The sequence below is a fragment of the Mastacembelus armatus genome, chromosome 12, assembly GCF_900324485.2.
Source record: "Mastacembelus armatus chromosome 12, fMasArm1.2, whole genome shotgun sequence".
NCBI classification, from domain to species: Eukaryota; Metazoa; Chordata; class Actinopteri; order Synbranchiformes; family Mastacembelidae; genus Mastacembelus; species Mastacembelus armatus.
Window position 1 is genome coordinate 5,777,053 of NC_046644.1, and position 19,420 is coordinate 5,796,472.

The 19,420-nt window shown below is 40.0% G+C and overlaps 1 protein-coding gene across 2 annotated transcripts; it reads left to right on the plus strand.

Annotated features, from left to right (window-relative positions):
- The first annotated feature begins 1,217 nt into the window (after nt 1–1,217).
- man1b1a (mannosidase, alpha, class 1B, member 1a) lies at nt 1,218–18,445 on the plus strand. 2 transcript variants are annotated; one of them, XM_026297460.1, is made up of 14 exons: nt 1,218–1,488; nt 3,300–3,438; nt 6,059–6,167; nt 6,884–7,101; nt 7,307–7,461; nt 7,652–7,770; nt 8,270–8,461; nt 9,828–9,976; nt 10,287–10,475; nt 10,979–11,169; nt 11,460–11,580; nt 11,906–12,100; nt 13,046–13,177; nt 13,569–18,445. In XM_026297460.1, the coding sequence occupies exons 2-14, from the start codon at nt 3,337–3,339 to the stop codon at nt 13,776–13,778; spliced, it is 2,082 nt and encodes a 693-aa protein (XP_026153245.1). In that variant the 5' UTR covers nt 1,218–1,488; nt 3,300–3,336; the 3' UTR covers nt 13,779–18,445. The 2 variants fall into 2 exon arrangements, with proteins under 2 accessions (XP_026153245.1, XP_026153246.1); XM_026297461.1 differs by having other exon boundaries at nt 3,334–3,438.
- Nucleotides 18,446–19,420: the final 975 nt, after the last annotated feature.

A 19,420-nucleotide genomic window follows, 5' to 3' on the forward strand; every position in this document is an offset into this window, starting at 1 on the left:
ATAAGTTGAATGGCCTGGAGATCTCAATAACCTCAAGTCGAATAGCTTCCTCAGTACATTGTGGTACCTCCATCAGTTTTGGACTCCATCTTCTCCAATGAGTCCATATCATCCATTCTCCTTTGCACCATCTTTGTTGGTTGCTCTGACATGCTGACCTGCTCTCGAGGCAAGCTACCTTTACAGAGACTGTCTCTGGTTTACTGGGTCTGAAATTTTGCTCCCAGTGGACTTGGATCTGTTAACTGTTCCTGTCAAAGTGGCAGGTTGAGAAGCAGGGGGGGTTCAGTGAACAGACAGTCAAGACTCAGATAAACACCTTTGAGGGAAGAACATCTATTTTTCAGGTCCAGTTTTCTATTTTCTTTTATGTTTTTTGTGTCTCCTGTGTCCCATGGAGACTACCTCCTTGGGTTCATCCATCCCTCCTCTATACCTGCTTATTCCTATTTAGGGTCACAGGGATCTGCTGGAGCCTATCCCAGCTCTCTTTGGGTGAAAGGCAGGGGTCCACCCTGGACAGGTCACCAGTCCATCACAGGGCCACATAGAGACAAACAACCTCACACACTCACACTCACTCCTATGGGCAATTTAGAGTCACCAATCAACCTGACATACATGTTCTTGTTTGATGTTTGATGATGTTTTTGGACTGTGGGAGTACCCAGAGAAAACCCACTTAGGCAAAGGGAGAACATGCACTGCACCAATGTAAGGTCTGACATTCAATCTACAGATTTTATCCCGATACCTCACAGCAGTCAGGGTACAGTTGGCTGTGACATGGAGGTCTGTCTGCCCCTCCAAGGATATGCCTCCCCAGACCATCACTGAGACAGCACCAAACAGCCGGTCTCCTGGTTATCTCCTCTATGGTCTTCAGACTGTACTGGGAAACACAGCAAACCTACTTGGATGTGCCATCTTTGAGTACCTGGACTTCAGAGTGCTGAGGTTTACCTGACTTGGTGTTATACTGTGATGACTAAGTGTTCCCTACATTTTTCAGCAGTTTAGTCTTTTTCCAAATGCACAATGAATGTTTGTGTTTAATGGAACAAGGTTTTGAATGAAACAAAAAGTTCCCGCAAAACAAACCACGTTGTGTGCAGAATTCAGTCAGTCCCGCGGCTGGTTTGACGCTTAGCGTTGCAGGGGGTTAGTTAAGGGTTAAAGCCGGAAGCGTCAGAACACGTGCACCTGTCACATGACTCTCAGCGTCACGTCTGGTCCTCTTCTTTCCGCATCTGTTTGTGGCTTCCTACACATCAACTTTAACCATGTTTCCTCCAGCTTTGTTCGCTTGGCGTTTCGTGTAACACCGGTTTGCCTCGTGTGATAGTCGGACGGGCTGCAGTGTTACATGTTTTCTCTTCTGGCAGGAGAACAACGCCACTTTCATTCAGAGGAAGCCAGTTAGCAGCTAGCTAACAGCTGTGTAGCTTTCAGGAGAATACCGTCGCTGTGAGCCCAGCTGGCGCTAAGGTGAGGGGAGGCAGCTGGCTGAGATATCTCTCATTTCTCTTCTTCTCATCGGTATCAGAGAGGTGTAGGAGGCTAATATATTAGCTAGCTTCTTATCCTAAATAGGTTGTTGTTGAAATGTAGCTAGCTTTTTCTTGCACAGTAACGTGAATTTTGGAGTGTAATTTAATAGAAAAGAGCTGCCACCTAGACGACAGAGTAGTAATAATAGTAATGTAATGCAAAGTGTCAAAGCACAAATAAAGCAGTTTCAGTTCTTAGTTTCCTTTGTAACAGTGAATGTAAGTATTAGCAAATTACCATGGCAACAGCAGGAAACTGTATCAAATAAGAAATGTATTTGCGTTAGTACATACACACAAATATGAAGACAACAGCTGGAAAATAATACTAGACGTATATGCAATAACAGAAACAGTACTGTCATGCAAATGTGACTCAGGCGTGGGTTCACATGGCTGGTTTGCTGCGACTCAGCAGCTTCAGTCTTCTCTTTTAATACCGCGTTAACACAAACTCATCTTAATGGTACTAATTTTATTAACGCAGCGCCCATTTCCTGTTTGACCCGTGCCCTAGTCCGCAGTAGGAGAAATGGAAAATGCAGCCATAGACAGTAAAGAGAGCAGCAGCAAACAAATGGAGAAAGAAAAAGGTCTGAACGGTAAATTCATTTACAAAACTGTGTCTGCAGATGCTTAGCAGCAGCTGCCACATCCATACCTTGTGAAAGATTGTTGTCACTGTCAGGGCATGTTGTTCAGAAAAAGAGAGCTGTCCTGTCATCTGCAAATGTGAACAGGCTTGTCTGTTTGAGCAACTGGCTCAGTGCGAACAAAGAGAAATAATGGGAACTTGTGTTTTTTCTATGTTCTTTTTGTCCATGTTTAATAGACATGAACTAGGTCTTTGAAACATGTCTGTGTTCTTTATGTTCAGGGTGGTTTCACAAATGATAAGCGTACATTTACATAAAGCATCCATACAGTGTCCATGCCCATGTTGATTAGAGTATTAAAAACTTGAAAGGTATTCATTGAAGGTACATTTAGAACAGATAAATTAAATATTTTAATCGATTGACAGCCCTTATATTTTTATATATATAAGGATTATTGATTTTTAGTGTTAAACTAACACATGTTGTTCAAAGATCTCAAAAGTATTACATTTCAAGGTTTGAGCACTTTTTATTTCAACCATGTACAGTGAATACAGTGCAAAGTGAAGCCAAACAACATTTCCCCAGCAATCATAACACTATGTAAAACAATACAAATTCTACAAGTATTTGTGTATACAAATAATACACGAGATGGACAAGTGCATGTGTACAAGCAGGGCAGACAGTATGTTAGACAATATAGAAAACTAAGGGCAGTGCAGTGCTGACCAGTGCAGAAATGTCATGAGTATATTGTTGTAATATTTGATGAAATGTAACATGGTACACAGCTTGGCAGCCATAGTGTTAGAGCCATAATTTTAATGGGCAGTCACATAGGCAGTGTACCGGGCCATCCTGCTGGCTGAGATCCACTGGTACAGTTAATTATACTCAGTGACAACAGAAAAGCTTCAAGCTATTCAGGAATGTGCAAGGAGGATGGAAATTGAATGGTGTCCAGATTAAAGTATATGTATATGGAGAAATCAAAAGACCTGTGGGAAGGTGGATTGATTGATCATTAAACCAATTCTCCCAGCACTATGCTAGGACACCCATTCACGTTATGTTTCATGTTAGGTTATAACTAGTCATAATTAGGTTAACTAATTAACTACTAACTTTTTCATGTTTCTGAGTGCAGTTTTCTATGACCTACGACTCTCTGCCCTGATCAGAGGATGTACCCACCTTCCAGAAAGGATTTCATCTCTCTGACACTCAGCGATCCACACAGTCACACCTACAATAACGGCAAGCACCGGAGACAGTCCTGCTGGAGGGTGAGTCCTCACGTAGCTCATTGTGCCAATCATAGCTCTAGGCAGACCTGGGTTTGACACATGCACTCTGTGTTTGACCAAATGGTAACAAACTGCTGTCAGAGGTTTTTGTATTTCACATGAAGCTCATATCTGTTTCCATGGGTCCAGACAAATTGCTGTTAAGTCAATGATATAGTATATTGGGCCAAGTGATGAGGATAATAGGCTCTACCATGCTGCATGTGTAGATCATTTTGAATTGGGATACTCTCAGAAATGTGAGTAAATAATCCTTCCACACAGGACATGAGAGCTCACTGAATGTTTCAATAGTGGGCACACATTATTCATATGCTATGGCCTTTGCAGTCACCAGTCTCAGCCCAACTGAGCAATTATTGGATATGGTGGAACTAGGTTTTGGTTGTTTCTTTGATTGTGGTTTCTCCTTTAATTTATTACTCATCTGTACATCTTTAGCTATGTAAAATGCAACTGACTGTAAATATACTTTCATGGCCCAGGCCAAGTTGATACATTGCTCAGTTCTGACTGATTGTAGGCTCTGCAAAAAAGGCTTTCATCTATAAGCATCTGACTGTCTGGTTTCTGATGACTTCACTGAGATAGATTATTTCTGCCTTTATGAAATGTATCTGGGTTTCAGTGTTCCTTTCTTACATCTCCTTTGTTGTGGAGCAGCCTGAATTTTCCGGCTCTTCAGATAAAAGCGTCCCCGAAGCACATTATGTGGCTGATCACTACAGTGAGATAAATTCTGCTCATCTCACCGCCTCTCTTATGTCTCCCCACACATTTTCTTTAATCTTGTTTTCTTTACTTCCAAATTTCTTACACCTCTCTCCTCTGCTTTTGGCCTCTCACTATAAGCTCCCTTCATCCTCCTTTGCTGGTTTTGACACTCAGGTGTCACACGCATATTATGTTACATTTATCATATGAAGTCTCATACCTTTGTTTGCTACACCTTCCTCAGGAGAGTTGAAAATCCCAGTGCTGCTGTGTTCACAGGTTTCCTCTTTCGTTTTTGTTTAACTGGTCTCACAGCCTCATGATAATTAGACTATGTTGGTTGTTATCTCTGTGTAGGTGCAAGGATTAGAAAAATTAGATTTTTTTTTGGTTTATATGTTTACAGCTATAATTTCAACACACACCTCCATGCATTAATGCAAATCAGCTGAACCCACAGCTCACACCGAACGTTCCGTACAGACCGAAGTAGTTATCAGGGAACCGTGGTGTTTTTAAGAATCAAATGCAATAAAATGTCTGCTTTTCTGGAAAGTAGAAATGTGTCTGCTGAGAATTTTGGTGGTGGTGTATCCTGATGTACCTGCAGTAATACGCTTCAAGGTACTGCAGGTATCTGTGCTTGCAGTTTTACAGTTTTTCATCCTTTTTTAAATCTTGAAACTTGTTTAAAACAAGTATTATTAAAAAATATTTTAAATTGACTTTAAAACAGTGCAGATACTGATTGTTGCCTCTTTTCTAATAAAGCAAAAACAGTATTCATCAAGTTCATTCTGTATGAATTAAAAAGACAAAACAGTGCTGACCTGTAAAATTTTATTTGGATAGTATATCAACATGCCTTTATTCCATAAATCCAGCGCTATATAAGGGGTGTGATCTGGTTCAGCACTCCTCTGTACCTGTGAGCTGTCAAATATCACTATGGTTTATGGTTCCTGAGAAAATCATTCTCTGCAAATCATGTTCCTTTGAGTGGCTTGTTGGCTCAGTGTTTGCTCCTCATACAGGAGAAAGGACTTCACTAGGTGCTTTCACACTCCTCACAGTCCCGAAGGTATGCATGTGTGGCTGGATGTCTCGTTGGTATTCATGTGAGTGTGAGTGATCGTCTGTGCTGTTAACAGGCAATCTGCTGCATGAGGCTGCTTGCCTCCAGCCTAGTACTGATAGAGAAACAAATAACCCCATATTTATTTTGCAATGGCGAATTTAAAAAAAAAAAAAGGAAATATACGTATATCTACATAATAACTGCAATGCTTTTTAAATTCATTTGCCACAAATACCACAAATGTCTGGTATTCTGGTAATTCCAAACCCAGTACTCAGACAAAATGTATACAGAACACTTTAAAAGAAGCACTACTGAGCTGGTTGAATGAACTATAGCTAAGTATAATGAAAATGTCCCTGGAGATAAAGTCTGTTGTGTGTTCTGTCACAGCTTACAGACTATGGCTCAATGGTTTCGTGGTATTGCGCAAGTGTTAATTAGAGCAGGTAACAGAATAGTAGCAGTCTGCCTGCTAGCCATCTCTCCTGAGACACCCTGACTTCGTCCCTCCCTCTGCTCTGCTGGGCTCTGCTCTGCTGGGGTGAGCTGGTAACGTTGTTTATTTGTGAACTGTTACCGGGCTTTAGCGCATCAGGTGGAGAGAGATGTTGAGTTTATACAGGGTAAGCCAGGCAAGGAAGGGTGGCAGGCTTTTCACTGCTGTTTCTAAAGGAAGCAAAACAAATTTTAGATATTTTGAGAGGGGGACATCATTAGAATCCACTGACAGACACTTGTGATTTTAATCCAGATCTATTAGACATGTGTCTGTGTGGTGAGTTCTGTTTGTTTACCTGCCTACAGAAATGGAAGCAGCTGTCTCGGCTCCAGCGAAGCCTCATCCTGTTCCTGCTGGCTCTGGTGCTCATATTTGGACTGCTCTCTTTTCCCAGCATCACAGAGCAGTGGAGAGGTAAACAAAACCTGCACAACACAAAGCTTGCTCTCTCTCTCTCTCTCTCACACACACTCACACACGCACACACACACTCACGCACACACACGCACATTCTCATTAATTTTAATGCTCTTACTACATGACTAGTTGAACTGATGAGTTGGATTGATTGTTTGGTGTTTGTGATAATAAATGGCAAAGAATTACTAAAACACTGAAAAGATGCTATGATAGTGTTGGGTTTGCTTTGGTTTGTTTGGATTGTATGCACAGATGTTTACTTTAATTCTTGTATACTTCTACATGTACTGCATTTGACTTTCAGATCATGTCCACACCAACATGGCAAGACCTGAAAATGCCTCTGTTTCTCACCGTTTAAGCATTTTAACCACACCAAGCCAGTGATTTCATACTCTCACTCCTGAAAACTGGGTTTACCAAAAATTCCTCTCTGGAGTTGATGCACCTGCAATGTCCTTTTACTGTAAACTGGGAAAACTTAGGTTTAGGAAGAGTGTAATACACAGTACTGTATGCATGATCATACTCAGTCTTACTAGGATAGGAAATGTGGGAAGGCCACTTTCTGTGCCCGTATCTTCGATGACTCAGTGCTAAGCAGTGTATTTTGTCTGACAGCTATAGCAACAAGTACTTAATGTAGTGAGCTAGTATTGTGTGGACATACTGTTTTTTTTAGCTTGCTTTTGTGTTTATTCTGCACATAGGGTTGCCTGACAGGGAGGACTGGCTGGAGCTGAATGACAGAGATTTGAAGGCCATTCCTCCAGGTTTGAAGCCTGTATTGGCTCCAGCTGGGAGTAAAGGACCAGCTCCTATGGCGGGGCCACTTGTGGGGCCTGCTGTGGGGCCTGCTGTGGGTCCAGAAGCTGTGGAGGAACCCAGAGGACCAAACATCCCTATTTTGGTTAAACCTCCCACCAAGGTTAGAATTGTTTGTTTTTGTTTTGTTTTTTTCAGGGACATCAGTCAAAACCCTACAGTTAGCCCAGACTAGCTTAATTTACACATAAAAGGTCAATATTAATAAGAAAATAAACTCTGTGGGCTACATATTTAGTTATTTCTTCTCCATGAAGTGTTTATGTTGTCCCTCCTGTTTCTAGCTCTAGCCCTTTGTTTATCCACAGAAAAAGACATTTCCACACAAAAGAGGTCCACCAAGCCTACAGAAAGATGGAAATATTTCAGACACAGTTAATGGAGAAAAGCAAGAGCATGAGGTGATTCGGGAAGAAGAAGAAGAAGGAGGAGAGGAGGGGGACAAAGAGAAGAAGATTGTTAGGTGATCTATGCCTTTGCCTTTTTTCTCCTCCAAAAATCAGTTTTGGAACTTGTTGGATGTTATTCTGAAAATCACAATCGAATATTTTCCAGCTGCAGTCAGGCCCTGCAGCAACTGTTACTCTGGTAAAAGTATCAGAAGCAGTTATTAATAATTCAGGCAAAAATAGGTTTCTCCTTTTGTCATGCAGCTGGAGAGGAGCAATGATCGAAGCCGACCAGGCCACAGAGCCTCCACCCTCAGCCAATGAGAAAGAAGCTGCACCGCCCCCAGCACAAGCCAACCCTGCTGGCACTGTCCCACTGGAAGGTCAGTGTTGAACTTCATCCGTTGGACTTTATCTGGAGTTCTTACCAGTAGCTTAATAGCATGTTAATATTAGAATTTAAGGTACACTAACAATTATCTGCAGACTCATGGAGTTAGTCTTTCTCTCTAACAATTTCTAATAATCTCTTGGGTTTTATACCCTGCTGATCCTAACCCTAAAAATGTCTATCACAATGTAGAGAAAAGTTAAAAGTTGTCATATTTTTTGGATCCACTTATGAAGCCATAGTTTAAGTTTAAGCAGATTCTTTAGTGTAGCTCTGGCCAGCCCTGGTATATGCTGTTTGAAACCAAGCACCTTTTTTGATTTAAAGCTTCAACATTTCCAGCCACGCTGTGCTCAAAGCAGCATCAACATATGGTGCTGAATATTACTTCCACTGCAAATAAACAGGAACGAGACATGCACTGTTGGTAGAGCTTCTTATAGGAAATGGAGACTTCTAAGATTATACTTTTCTATGGGTTTTTCTTTTAGTTTCACCTAGAACTGTGGACAGACTGGAGGTGGTACGTGACGCCTTCAGACATGCGTGGAAAGGCTATAAGGACCATGCCTGGGGTCACGATGAGCTCAAGCCCATCTCCAAGTCTTTTGGGGAGTGGTTTGGGCTTGGTTTGACGCTCATTGATTCCTTGGACACTATGTGGATTATGGGCCTAAAAGAAGGTACTGTACATCAAATATTCTCCTTTTCTGTTAGGGCTATAGGTATCTGGCGGATGTGCTTGTACTGCCTGTCTTATTCATTTCGTAGGGTGCAACATCTCTCCCACTCTGCAGCATGCCTCTGTTTGAGGTGCTGCAGTAAATTGGTCATACTGCTACCTTTGCTAGCAACAGACTTCAAACACACTTTGCATCAGGTTGTTTTTTGTTCTACGTCTGACGCCGCATAATGAAACTAATTCCAAATTACAGATGACACTGTGCCCTTCTTAGGAATGAGTTCTTCCCTGCTCGCTGCCATGTTGTTTGTGTATCTCTAATATGGCAAACACGGGGGGGAGGGGCTGAGCCCAGAGCCGATTTTCCTTCAAACAAGTCGATGTAAACTACACATTTGAGTTAATCGATAAAATCGGTTTATCACCCAGCCCCGTCTCCCACTATAATGATTTTATCTGAACTAAGCACTAAATCAGACAGGAAGTCTAGAAATTCAGTAAAAAAAAAAAAAACAAAAGTACGGGACAGGTGGACGGTACACAATGACAAGTAGAACTGGTTTTTGTGTTTTCCAGTTTGGGTGTGAGAGGCTCAGAGTGAGGCTCTCAAATGAGTTATAACTGTTCTGAGGATGAAAGTTTAATAATGAGTTTGAGTGGAAGATTGCAGCTACTCCTCCACCTCGACCTGTGCTTCGAGGAACATGACAATTTTTATGACTGAGGGGGGGTTGATTCATTCAGACTGACATATTCATCCTGCTGCAGCCAGGTTTCAGTAAGAAATTTTTTGTTAAGCTTTCAATTTCACACAGATGCACAGCTGCAATAATTTGCACACCTATTTCCATCTACTCATATCGTTCTATTTTGTACACTGTGCTGTCTTTAAAACTTAGCTTTGCATTTGATCTCAACTAAGTTGGGAGGAGGGACTCCACTGATTTTACACATAAAAGTTTGCTGGTGTATGAAATCCTACTGTATATGTGGAAAAGATCATAGTATAAGTATAGAAAATATAAAATCTTATGTAGCTCCAGGGGCTAATGTGCCAGTTTGGACTGAAGACTACAAATGTGAAAATAACAATGTTAGTGTGTGATGTTAGAAGAAATCGAGCTTACAGGACCTCTGCAGCGCATTTCTCATCTCTGGCTGAGGCCAGCATGTTGAGGCTACATTAGCCACTTAACCCACCCAATGGATTGCATTGTGAATAATGTAGATACTAGGTGGTGATGAAGAGAAATGTATAGATTAAAAAGACAGTAACTGGTTCTGCTGCATCGATTGTGATCTGTCTCACTTGCTCTCTTCCTATCTTTTTAATTTTTTAAATTTTCTTTTGGTCTCTCTGACCAAAGAGTTTGCAGAAGCAAAAAACTGGGTAGAGAAGGAGCTTTCTTTCAACAAGAACGTGGACGTGAATCTTTTTGAGACAACCATCCGGGTCCTCGGGGGCCTGCTGAGTGCTTACCACCTAACAGGAGACCAACTCTTCCTCGAGAAAGCAGTGAGTGTAGCCATAACAGGCATTTCTGCTGTCCTGTTTTCTTCTGCTGGGTAGTTCTTCTGAAACATTGCTGCCTGGAGCTGTCAGATTTTCAAGGAATCCAGCCCGGACAAACAAGAAAACAGCTCACTTAGCTGTTCAGAGATATCAGAGCTAAAATGTAGAACTGGTGAATTTATCACGGTTCATTCACGTAGCCTCATCTGCCTCACTTCAGTTACAAACTAACAGGTTTGTTGACTTTTAGAAACCAGAAAATATCCATTTGCCCTAAAGATCTGTTCTTTCTATATCTTCTTTCCAATTAAAGAAAGATCTTGGGTCCAGGTTGATGCCTGCCTTCAAAACACCCTCAAAGATTCCGTTTTCAGACGTTAACATCGGGAAGGGAACAGCCCACCCCCCTCGATGGACGTCAGACAGCACACTGGCCGAGGTCACGAGCATTCAGCTGGAATTCAGGGAGCTGAGCCGCATCTCCCATGAACCACAATACCAGGTCAGGACAACACAAGGGGCTCCACAGTAATAAAGTCTGCTGCAGTCTGTGGGTCAAGTCAATTTGATTTGGCATTCTTTTGAATTCTCTCAGATGGACTGAAAAATATTAGACGCTGCTTATGTAAACATTTTCTGGGTTCACATGCAGGCTAAAATCAGACATTAAGTACACTTCACGAGCACTGGAGTGATTGAAGTGACAGGTGTGAAGTAGGATTTGCTTTAAATCCATCATGTTGTCAGTTACTGAGTGATTCCAGAAACGAGAGCTTCCACCTGAACTCTGTTTGACATTAATTTAAATAATATCTGTAAAAACCTGAGCCAGACCTCTGACTTTTTGCTTTTGATGAGGCCAGTTTCAATAAAGTGTGAAATTGCTAATAATTTTTCCATGATAAATAGCTTTCAAAAAAAAATGGGCTCACCCATGAGCAGTAAATAAAGTTTTTTCTGATAATTAGAACTTAATCTGATTTCTTCTGTTTTTAACTTTTCCAGGAGGTTGCAAATGAGGTAATGAAGCTGGTCCACAAGCTGCCAGGCAAACAAGATGGCCTGGTACCCATGTTCATCAACACCAACAGTGGCCAGTTCACCCACAAAGGGGTCTTCACACTGGGTGCCAGGGCAGACAGCTATTATGAGTACCTGCTGAAACAGTGGATCCAGGGAGGCAAAACGGAAGACCAGTAATTCCTGCTTTACATTTCTGCTGATGTGAAACACTGATTTGTTCACTGGAGCAACAAGCCAAACCTTGTCTTCACAAAATCAGAATCACTTGAGAGACAGAGTAGGGAACATTCAGGCTGAGACAGATTGGTAATCCAAATTCATTCAAAGTGCATACTCGGATACATTTTAAGGATAACATGACCTGTGAATTGTCACGTTGCCCTCAACTAAGTCACTACACAGTGACTATTATTTCTAATGTAAACCTAGCTGTGACTTAAATCACAGTATGTGTGTTTTCCAGCCTGTTGGAGGACTACCTTCAAGCTGTGGAGGGAGTGAAAAAACACCTTGTGAGACAGACGGGACCCAGCAGATTGACATTTGTTGGAGAGTTGTCCCACAACCGCTTCAACCCTAAGATGGTAGATATGCTCACCTACTACTACTGACTACTTAATTAACGTAGGACCTGCCACTGATGGATATTTTGTTGCAGTTCAGTCTTTTGTGCTTTAGAAAGCACCACACAGCACAAGATTGTTATATTAGTGTATTTCACACACTGCTGGAAATCGATGAAGTCACATGGATAGACTAAATCAGTCAGCCTTTGTGCTTTTGTTGAATCAGTAACTATGCAGACTTAAGTGCAGTCAGTCCAATCAATTCTACTTATCATCATTAACTCTCATCATTCTCAGTCCTTTCCCTCATGTTTATTCCTCTGCCCCTGCCACCCCTCTACAGGATCACCTAGTGTGCTTCCTACCAGGAACCTTGGCACTTGGGGCCCACAATGGCCTCCCAGGGGACCACATGGATCTGGCAGTGCAGCTGATGGAGACCTGTCACCAGATGTACACACAGATGGAGACTGGGCTGAGCCCAGAGATTGCGCACTTCAGCCTACAGGCCAGTGATGGGCGCGATGTTGTTGTCAAGGTGAGGTTGACAACTTTTGCTTTAAGTAATTTTTAAGTAAAATCTCCTTAATTAGATGCTTATATACAGTGTATTTGTATGTCAGTTTTAGGTGTGAGTACATATGCATTAAGAGTATTTCAAAGGGGGCATTTCAAAATTTAAATTACATACAACCAAGACAAATTACTTTTTTTCCAAGTGATGTTTTCAGATGGTTAGGTAAATGGATGAATTTATTAGGGCCCAGTTATAGTGTAAATTCCCTTTTTCTTATTCAGACCTGTTTGTAAATTCAAATGTATGCACATTTGGAAGTACTGTCTTTCTTTGTGTCTTGTGTTGATACTTTGTATTGAATGCACAGTCTGTAAATATGAAAAAACTGAAGTAACTAAAAGAAAAGCCTGCTAAATTTGTCATGGGACTCGTGACCATAACCTTCCTTCCTCAGTGCTGATTTATTTTATGCACCTACTAAGGGATTACTTTTACAGGCAAGATTTTTGTGAGCTCAATAAATTTACTGAGGTTTTAATTTGTCCAATTCCTTAAATCCTTAGTTAAGGATTCTGTATGGTTTCTATGAAACTGAGTTTTAGGTTAAGGGACTTTGTAGAGTCACATCTGTCCCCAGGAAGTTTTCAAAACATTTGTTTTTCTCAATTCTTCATGCTCGGAGCCATAACTAATCATACAAAAATTGCTCTGAACAACTTCGCTTCTTCTTTTTTCTCACTTTTTTATGTGCTGTGAAGGAAGCACAGAAATAGTGCGTGTATGCTACTGCTCCAGCTGAGGTTTGAATCTCTGCTCTTAATTTGTGTTTAATCCTAACTCGCTAAAGCTGCCCTCAGTAAGATGTCATAAAAAAGGCATTTTCACTTTCTGTGCCGTGTCTGGTTGAATAAATATTCAACTCCAAAACAGATCACTTCTACTAACAAATACTTCTCTACTATCCAGCCTGCAGACAGACACAACCTGCTGAGACCAGAGACAGTGGAAAGTCTGTTCTACATGTACAGATTCACAAAGGACACAAAGTACAGAGACTGGGGATGGGAAATACTGCAGAGCTTCAACAAGTACACAAAGGTACAGACAACAGAAAAGTGTCATCATGCCTTTCAATTCTGCAGCCGATTAAACGACTATGACTTTTGCTCAGGGTCAGCTAAAATGTTTTCATCTTGGCTTTGAATATTATTGTATTTGCTGCATGGAGGCAGTCCAGGTAGTGGGATGATTAGTTTTCATTCTATAATAAAGTGTGCTGAAAGTCAAGGCTTAGTTTAGTAAGATATATTCCAACAGCAAAATAAAATCAGTTTTTACAAGGAAGAAAAGAAAACCCGTTTGTCATTTCTGCACAGAAAGCTAAATGTGTTTTATGTAAAATCCCTGACATCTTAGGGAGAATTAAACTTGCACTATAATAATTTCTACTTTGAAACCATCAAACTACATATCTCCACTCCACTCACAGGTCTCCAGTGGAGGCTACACATCCATTAACAACGTGCGTGACCCTGTTAACCCTGGGCCCCGGGATAAGATGGAGAGTTTCTTCCTGGGTGAGACGCTGAAGTACCTGTATCTGCTCTTCTCTGATGACATGGAGCTGCTCAGTCTAGACAAGTATGTTTTTAACACAGAGGCCCATCCTCTCCCAATATGGCCCTCACCACCCAAGTGATATCACCATACAGGAGATGTCTGTAAAGCTCAGGCCCACAGAGTCCTGTATGAGTCAAAGACCGTTACTGTCACTCTGTCAGGCGTGTCTCTAAGCAACTGTCCAGGCTGGGCTCTTGTGCCAAGCAGTAAAGCAGGTCTGTGCCGTCCACCTGTACTTTGTTTCCATGTGGAGGACTTTATTTCTGATCTTTTGCCCTTTTCCTTTATTTTTCCTAAGGAAGATGTTTGCAATAGAGCTGGTCTCTTATCACAAGACAAGTTAAAATCAGCTCTGACTAACTGATGCTGATAGGAAAGAAGAAAGTGCTTTATCACTGGGGTGACTGGTACAGGTCTTAAATGTTTGTGGTAACAACAATGTTTCTGCCCTGAGTTTTTGTTTAATATTTGAGGTGACAACTCCTATTTGTCCTACCTGATCAGGTGTCATGACTGTGAAGGAGTAAACAAATTTGTTCTGTTAATTTACCAATGTTTGAAGATACTGTACAGTAACTGGAAAATTATGGAGCATGTTCAGCTAAATTTCATGCTCGGATGCTCTAGTGGAGGAAATGTACTATTTGTCCTTGGCAAAATTTAGTGAACATGCTCAAATCTAAATCTGACAGATAAGAAATGGGTAATATTTTTTTTAATCCCTCAACTGATGTTTTTTTTTTTTTGTTGTTGTTGTTTTGTTTTTTTCCCTGTATTTTACCATCCTGTGCATTTGGGGGCAGTGGGAATTTAAAGTTCAGCTTCCAGGGATTTATTTCAGTTTTGAGGACACTGCCACTCTGGAAAGCAAAGACAGAGAATTCCTAATACCTAACATGCATACCTTTGAATGAATAAAGACTGACTGAATTATGGCTAGCAGGTTGACCTGGGAGCTACATGAATACAACTCTACAGATGATAGAATGAATCAGGGCCTCCCTCACTTCATCCAGGTGTTTTTCTTTGATTCCCGTTGTGGATGTTTTTTGGACAAAAATTAAGCTTACCAGATTTGGGCAGTCTTCTTTAAGGGCAGCAGATCACTGTCATGGTTACATCACTAAGATGAGAAGGTATAGAACTGTGAAGCCTTAAAAAACAGTGCACTTCAAATTGAGCACTTACTGGGAATCACTTTTGCACATGTAGCAATGATTCTTTCGATGCTGTAAGATAAGAAATTAAATATAGTAAATCTTCTGCACACCTCTGTGTGTTTTTCAAGAGAAATCTGCTGGTTGTATGGTGATCTGTAAATTTGGTGTGACAGTGGCAGCGTAGCTGTGGGTTTTTAGTTTATCTTTATTTGAAACTAAAATTTGAAAGTGAAATGTTTCAAGGCCTAATCAGTCCTGATTGACTTTCAGTCAGGAGTGTACACGTAATGACACTTTGTTTTATTGATGAATGTATCCATAATTTTGTGAGCTTTTTTAAGACTTTGTTTTATTGTGCATTCTTGTCACAGAAACACTTGTAAGTACATGTGTTTACGTGGACTCTACTCCCTGGTTTAATTACATTCACACTTGTTTTTATATGAAATAAAGGGGAGTTCATTAAGGCTGCAGTCCTAAATTTGCAGTTGCTGTAAAGAACTAATTTAAAAAGTTAAGTTTTTGATTGTTTTCTTTATACTTGACAAATTTCAATTCATTGCCATTTTGCAATCCCTGATCCCTCATCAAGTGTGATGTAGAGCTGTGTGGGACTGTTTTTATTTGCCGTACGTTAACAATGAAAAATCAATTTGAAGGATGTATCCGGTATGCTTAGTTTATATACTTATTTTTCCTATCGGAGTCAATTCTTCCGTCTAGAAAGAATTAAGTTTTTCCTCAGTCCAGACAAACAGTTGTATTCTGGTTTTAACCTATTGTTAATGAACTTTATCCACCATAGAGCCATATACTAACCACAGTGACTGAATGTGCACTACGTTTGCCAATGTTCTGCTGTGCCTATTGAAATGCATATTGTGCTGTAGTGGTTAGGTTCAGTTTTCTTCCTGCTGCTGCATCTGTGGTTTTATTTCTGAAATGCTCTATGTGAGAGTTTGATTTATGACTTGTATTTTTATTCTGGATTGGGTAACAAAACAATATGGGTGTATATATTGTGTGGAAATTCTTTCTAACTCACCTATCAAATCAAACCTGTGTGTATGCTAATTTGTGAGCTATTTCTGGTCTTAACCTTCTGTGCCATCATGTCAAAACGGTGCCACGTTAAGCTGGTCAGTTTTTTTTTGTTTGTTTTTTTCCCCCCTAGATATGAATCCTGTTACATTTCTACCTTCACCTTTGTGCTACAGTAAAGATCTCTGGTATGGTTTCATATATTGAGTGGATAGAGCTATGATACCTGCCCACTAATTGCCTTGTGTAACTTATTTAGTGCAGTTGAGCCTATGCATCCTTTGTTTGATTTTCATTCTATTGGCAACTGGCATTAATGACAGTTTAACCTTTATGAAGACTGGTTTTTGATAATTGAAAAAAATATGTCCTGATTAGAAAAATCTACATTTTAAAAAAAAAAACAAAAAAAAAACAAAGAACAGATGTTCTTCATCTGTTCCACAACATAAAAATGACTTTCACAGTATTTTATGGTTTATTAACTGGGTTCAATTCTGAGCACATATGAAATAAAGATTACATGAGAAATTAATCACAGTGCTGAATATGGGAAAAGGTGCATTTTTCATATGTTTTGCTTTTAACCTTGAGTGTTAATGTGACCACGTTCAAACCAAGCTTGGCCTGTTAAGGTCATTGTTACAGTTTTACATCTGTCTCCAGGTCTGATCTTGTCTAATCTGCTGTAGATGTATGTGTGACTTCACAGTGAAACAGCTGTTGGTATATTACAGAGATGATGCTACCAACATATCTACCGTGCAGATGCCTCAGTCAAAATGGTACGAAGCCAATCCATTGAGGGAGCCAAACTGATCCTTTCAGTGGAAATCAGCCAGACACCAGTCAGTTTAAATATGCTTTACTCAGTGTATGATAATGAAGGAACATGTAACCCAGTGCAACAGTGCGTGTCTGTTTTTAATCATTTTTGGACCACAATAGAAGCTCTGTGGCACAGAGGAATCACATATCAGGCTTTAGTTAAATAGGCAGCAGCTCCATGGGAGTTACTGACAATAAGAGACAGTTACGGTTTTCCATTTATTCATTTGGCACCTTTGCCCAAAGAAATGTACAAATGTGGTATAGTCCAGGCTGTTTTGTGTATTTATGTGATATCAGTACCTTTACTTTCAGAAGCCAGTTTTTGTTATGTAAGCAGTTTAAGGTTGAATTTTTTTTAATTTTTTTTTTATTGGTTTTCAAAGAACTATCATAACCCTGAGACTTGACTACAGTATGTTCTGTATCCACACGCAGATATGAAATTCTTGATGTTAGAATAGAAAAATGATCAGATAAAAGACTCGGTAATATGGCCATACACATAAAAATGCAGTAATTATCAGGTGGTTCTCACTTATAAATACTGTGCACCCTCTGTGTAATTACCTCTCTTGTTAGATATTAGGCTTCATGTCAGATTTTTATAATCACTGAGAGACTGATGGTACCAGAGAAGATAAAAGACCAGAAATGACTCATTTAGCTCCATGACGAGCTCCCACAGAAACTATTTAAATTCATTGGCTCTGTCATTTCATCTTCCAAGTGTTTTTCACAGATGATTCCTCCAATCTTCCAAAACATTTTTTAATAAAACTGGGCAGTCTGATCCCACATTTTTATAACATTGTAGGCATAGTAAAACAGATTCTGTAGATTGCTTTGCAAAAAGTGACAGTAGTGATTATTGTTATTGATATAATCTTAATGAATCCAAGCCATAGTCAAATGACAGCGCTATTGAATGACATTAAATGAAAGTAGGCTACAGGACATCTGTGACGTTCACTGTTTATCCTGTTTCACTGACTCTGACCCAGGGACAAAACTCTGGTCCCTTTAACTGTTTTAGGGACCAGAGTTTTGTCCTATTGACTGTATCAGGGACCAGAGACACTGTTTATTTGATTGTTATGTCAATTAATTAAGCCATGCTAGAAAATTAAAAAAAAAAAAAAAAAAAAAAAAATCTCAACAAAGTGGTTAATCTCTCCATAATTTAGTTGTATATTTTGAACACATGCAGAGTATTTATTTTAATTTCACAAATCATTTGTTTCCTATTTTATATAGAAACGTATAACTTCATTATACGAAGCTGACATAATTTTAAGAGTTTTTGGTTTTACTTTTCATGGTGCAAATCTTTGCAACGTTTACTGAATTCAGACTCTTCCGCCAGCGCAGTTTTTCCATGAACGCTTTGGACTTTATCTTGTTTTGAACTGAAGTAAAGCTTTATAAAAGACTGAAGAAGCCACACCATGGGCTTATCCTGACTGCCTCCCTGTGCCCGCCACAGCTGTCTCCAAGCATACATCTTTATGGACTCAATGCTGAATGCTTTCTTCTGTGGTACACACTCAGAGGCACTTCATAAATGGATTTGGACCAGGTGTCCTGCAGCCCTTTTCCAGACAAGTTATCAAACAGTCTCTGGGTCTCCCTGATGAATTACAGTGCTAGCTTGAAAGACAAATTTTATTAAAGTGCCATGCTGGTGGAGAATTTTCCACAAACTGGCAAACTCAAACTGTTTTTTTTTTTTATGCCTTCAAATTGATCTACAAAGCATTAGTACATTTTGTTGACCAATAATAGTCATGAAATACAGTTTATCAGAAAGTAATTCTGATGATGAGAGTGTAGTTTTGTAATAATGGCTCAACCATCCCATGCTAAAACAGCAACGCTAACTGCCCTTGCCAAAGCCCTTGTTGATATTGTCAGTTTTACAACACCAGGGGGCAGTAAAAACCATCCATCACTGTTTATGCTAGAAACACTGAATTGTTTATCAATGCACAAAGCAATGTTTTTGATCTGTTTTTATGTGTGCACACCTGTAAACTTTGCAGTTGGTGGAGGACGAACAAGAGAAAGAGACAGTCATGCTCATGATGCTGGTGCAACATTGTGTGCTGTGTTGCCACAGCAGCATAGGCATGATTGTTCTCTTCCTCTTAGTGGTTTTAAGTTGTTTACAATATACTCATTCATTTCCTTTTCTTTTTCATTTTTCTTTGTTCACGAGAACTCCTGCAGTGCTTGCTTCAAGCCTGATGTTTCACAGTCTTGCACCGACTCTTGTTTGACTGATGGCATAAACAAACATCCAAATCTGCAGGCTAAGGTGACTGATATGTGTAACACAGTAAAACCATTTCCACAGGACAGTGTTGACATTCACCATTGCTCTTTTTAGTGCTTACTTTCACTCGAATGCCCCGAAGATTTATTGGTTCCTGCTTGTCCAGCAAATCACCTCACCTCAAGATTTGATGTGTCAGTCATTACTGTTAAGCAAGAGTGGAGAGCTTTTATCTTCATTCCTAAAATGATCATTTTAACTCTTAATTGTGGTGTTTATGATTCATTTGAGCAATAAATAAAGATGTGTATATGGGTATAAAAAAAGTGCCTTCTGTTTTTTACTTAGTCATGACTGTGGTGGAGTCACTGCTGCTGAACTCCATAAAAATGAAAACTGACACAGAAATCCACATAA

Coding starts and splice junctions, on each gene's coding strand:
- man1b1a (XM_026297460.1), top strand. CDS start 3,337: ATGTACCCACCTTCCAGAAAGGATTTCATCTCTCTGACACTCAGCGAT. Junction 3,439..6,058: donor GGAGACAGTCCTGCTGGAGG/GTGAGTCCTCAC, acceptor ACCTGCCTACAG/AAATGGAAGCAGCTGTCTCG. Junction 7,102..7,306: donor TGGTTAAACCTCCCACCAAG/GTTAGAATTGTT, acceptor GTTTATCCACAG/AAAAAGACATTTCCACACAA.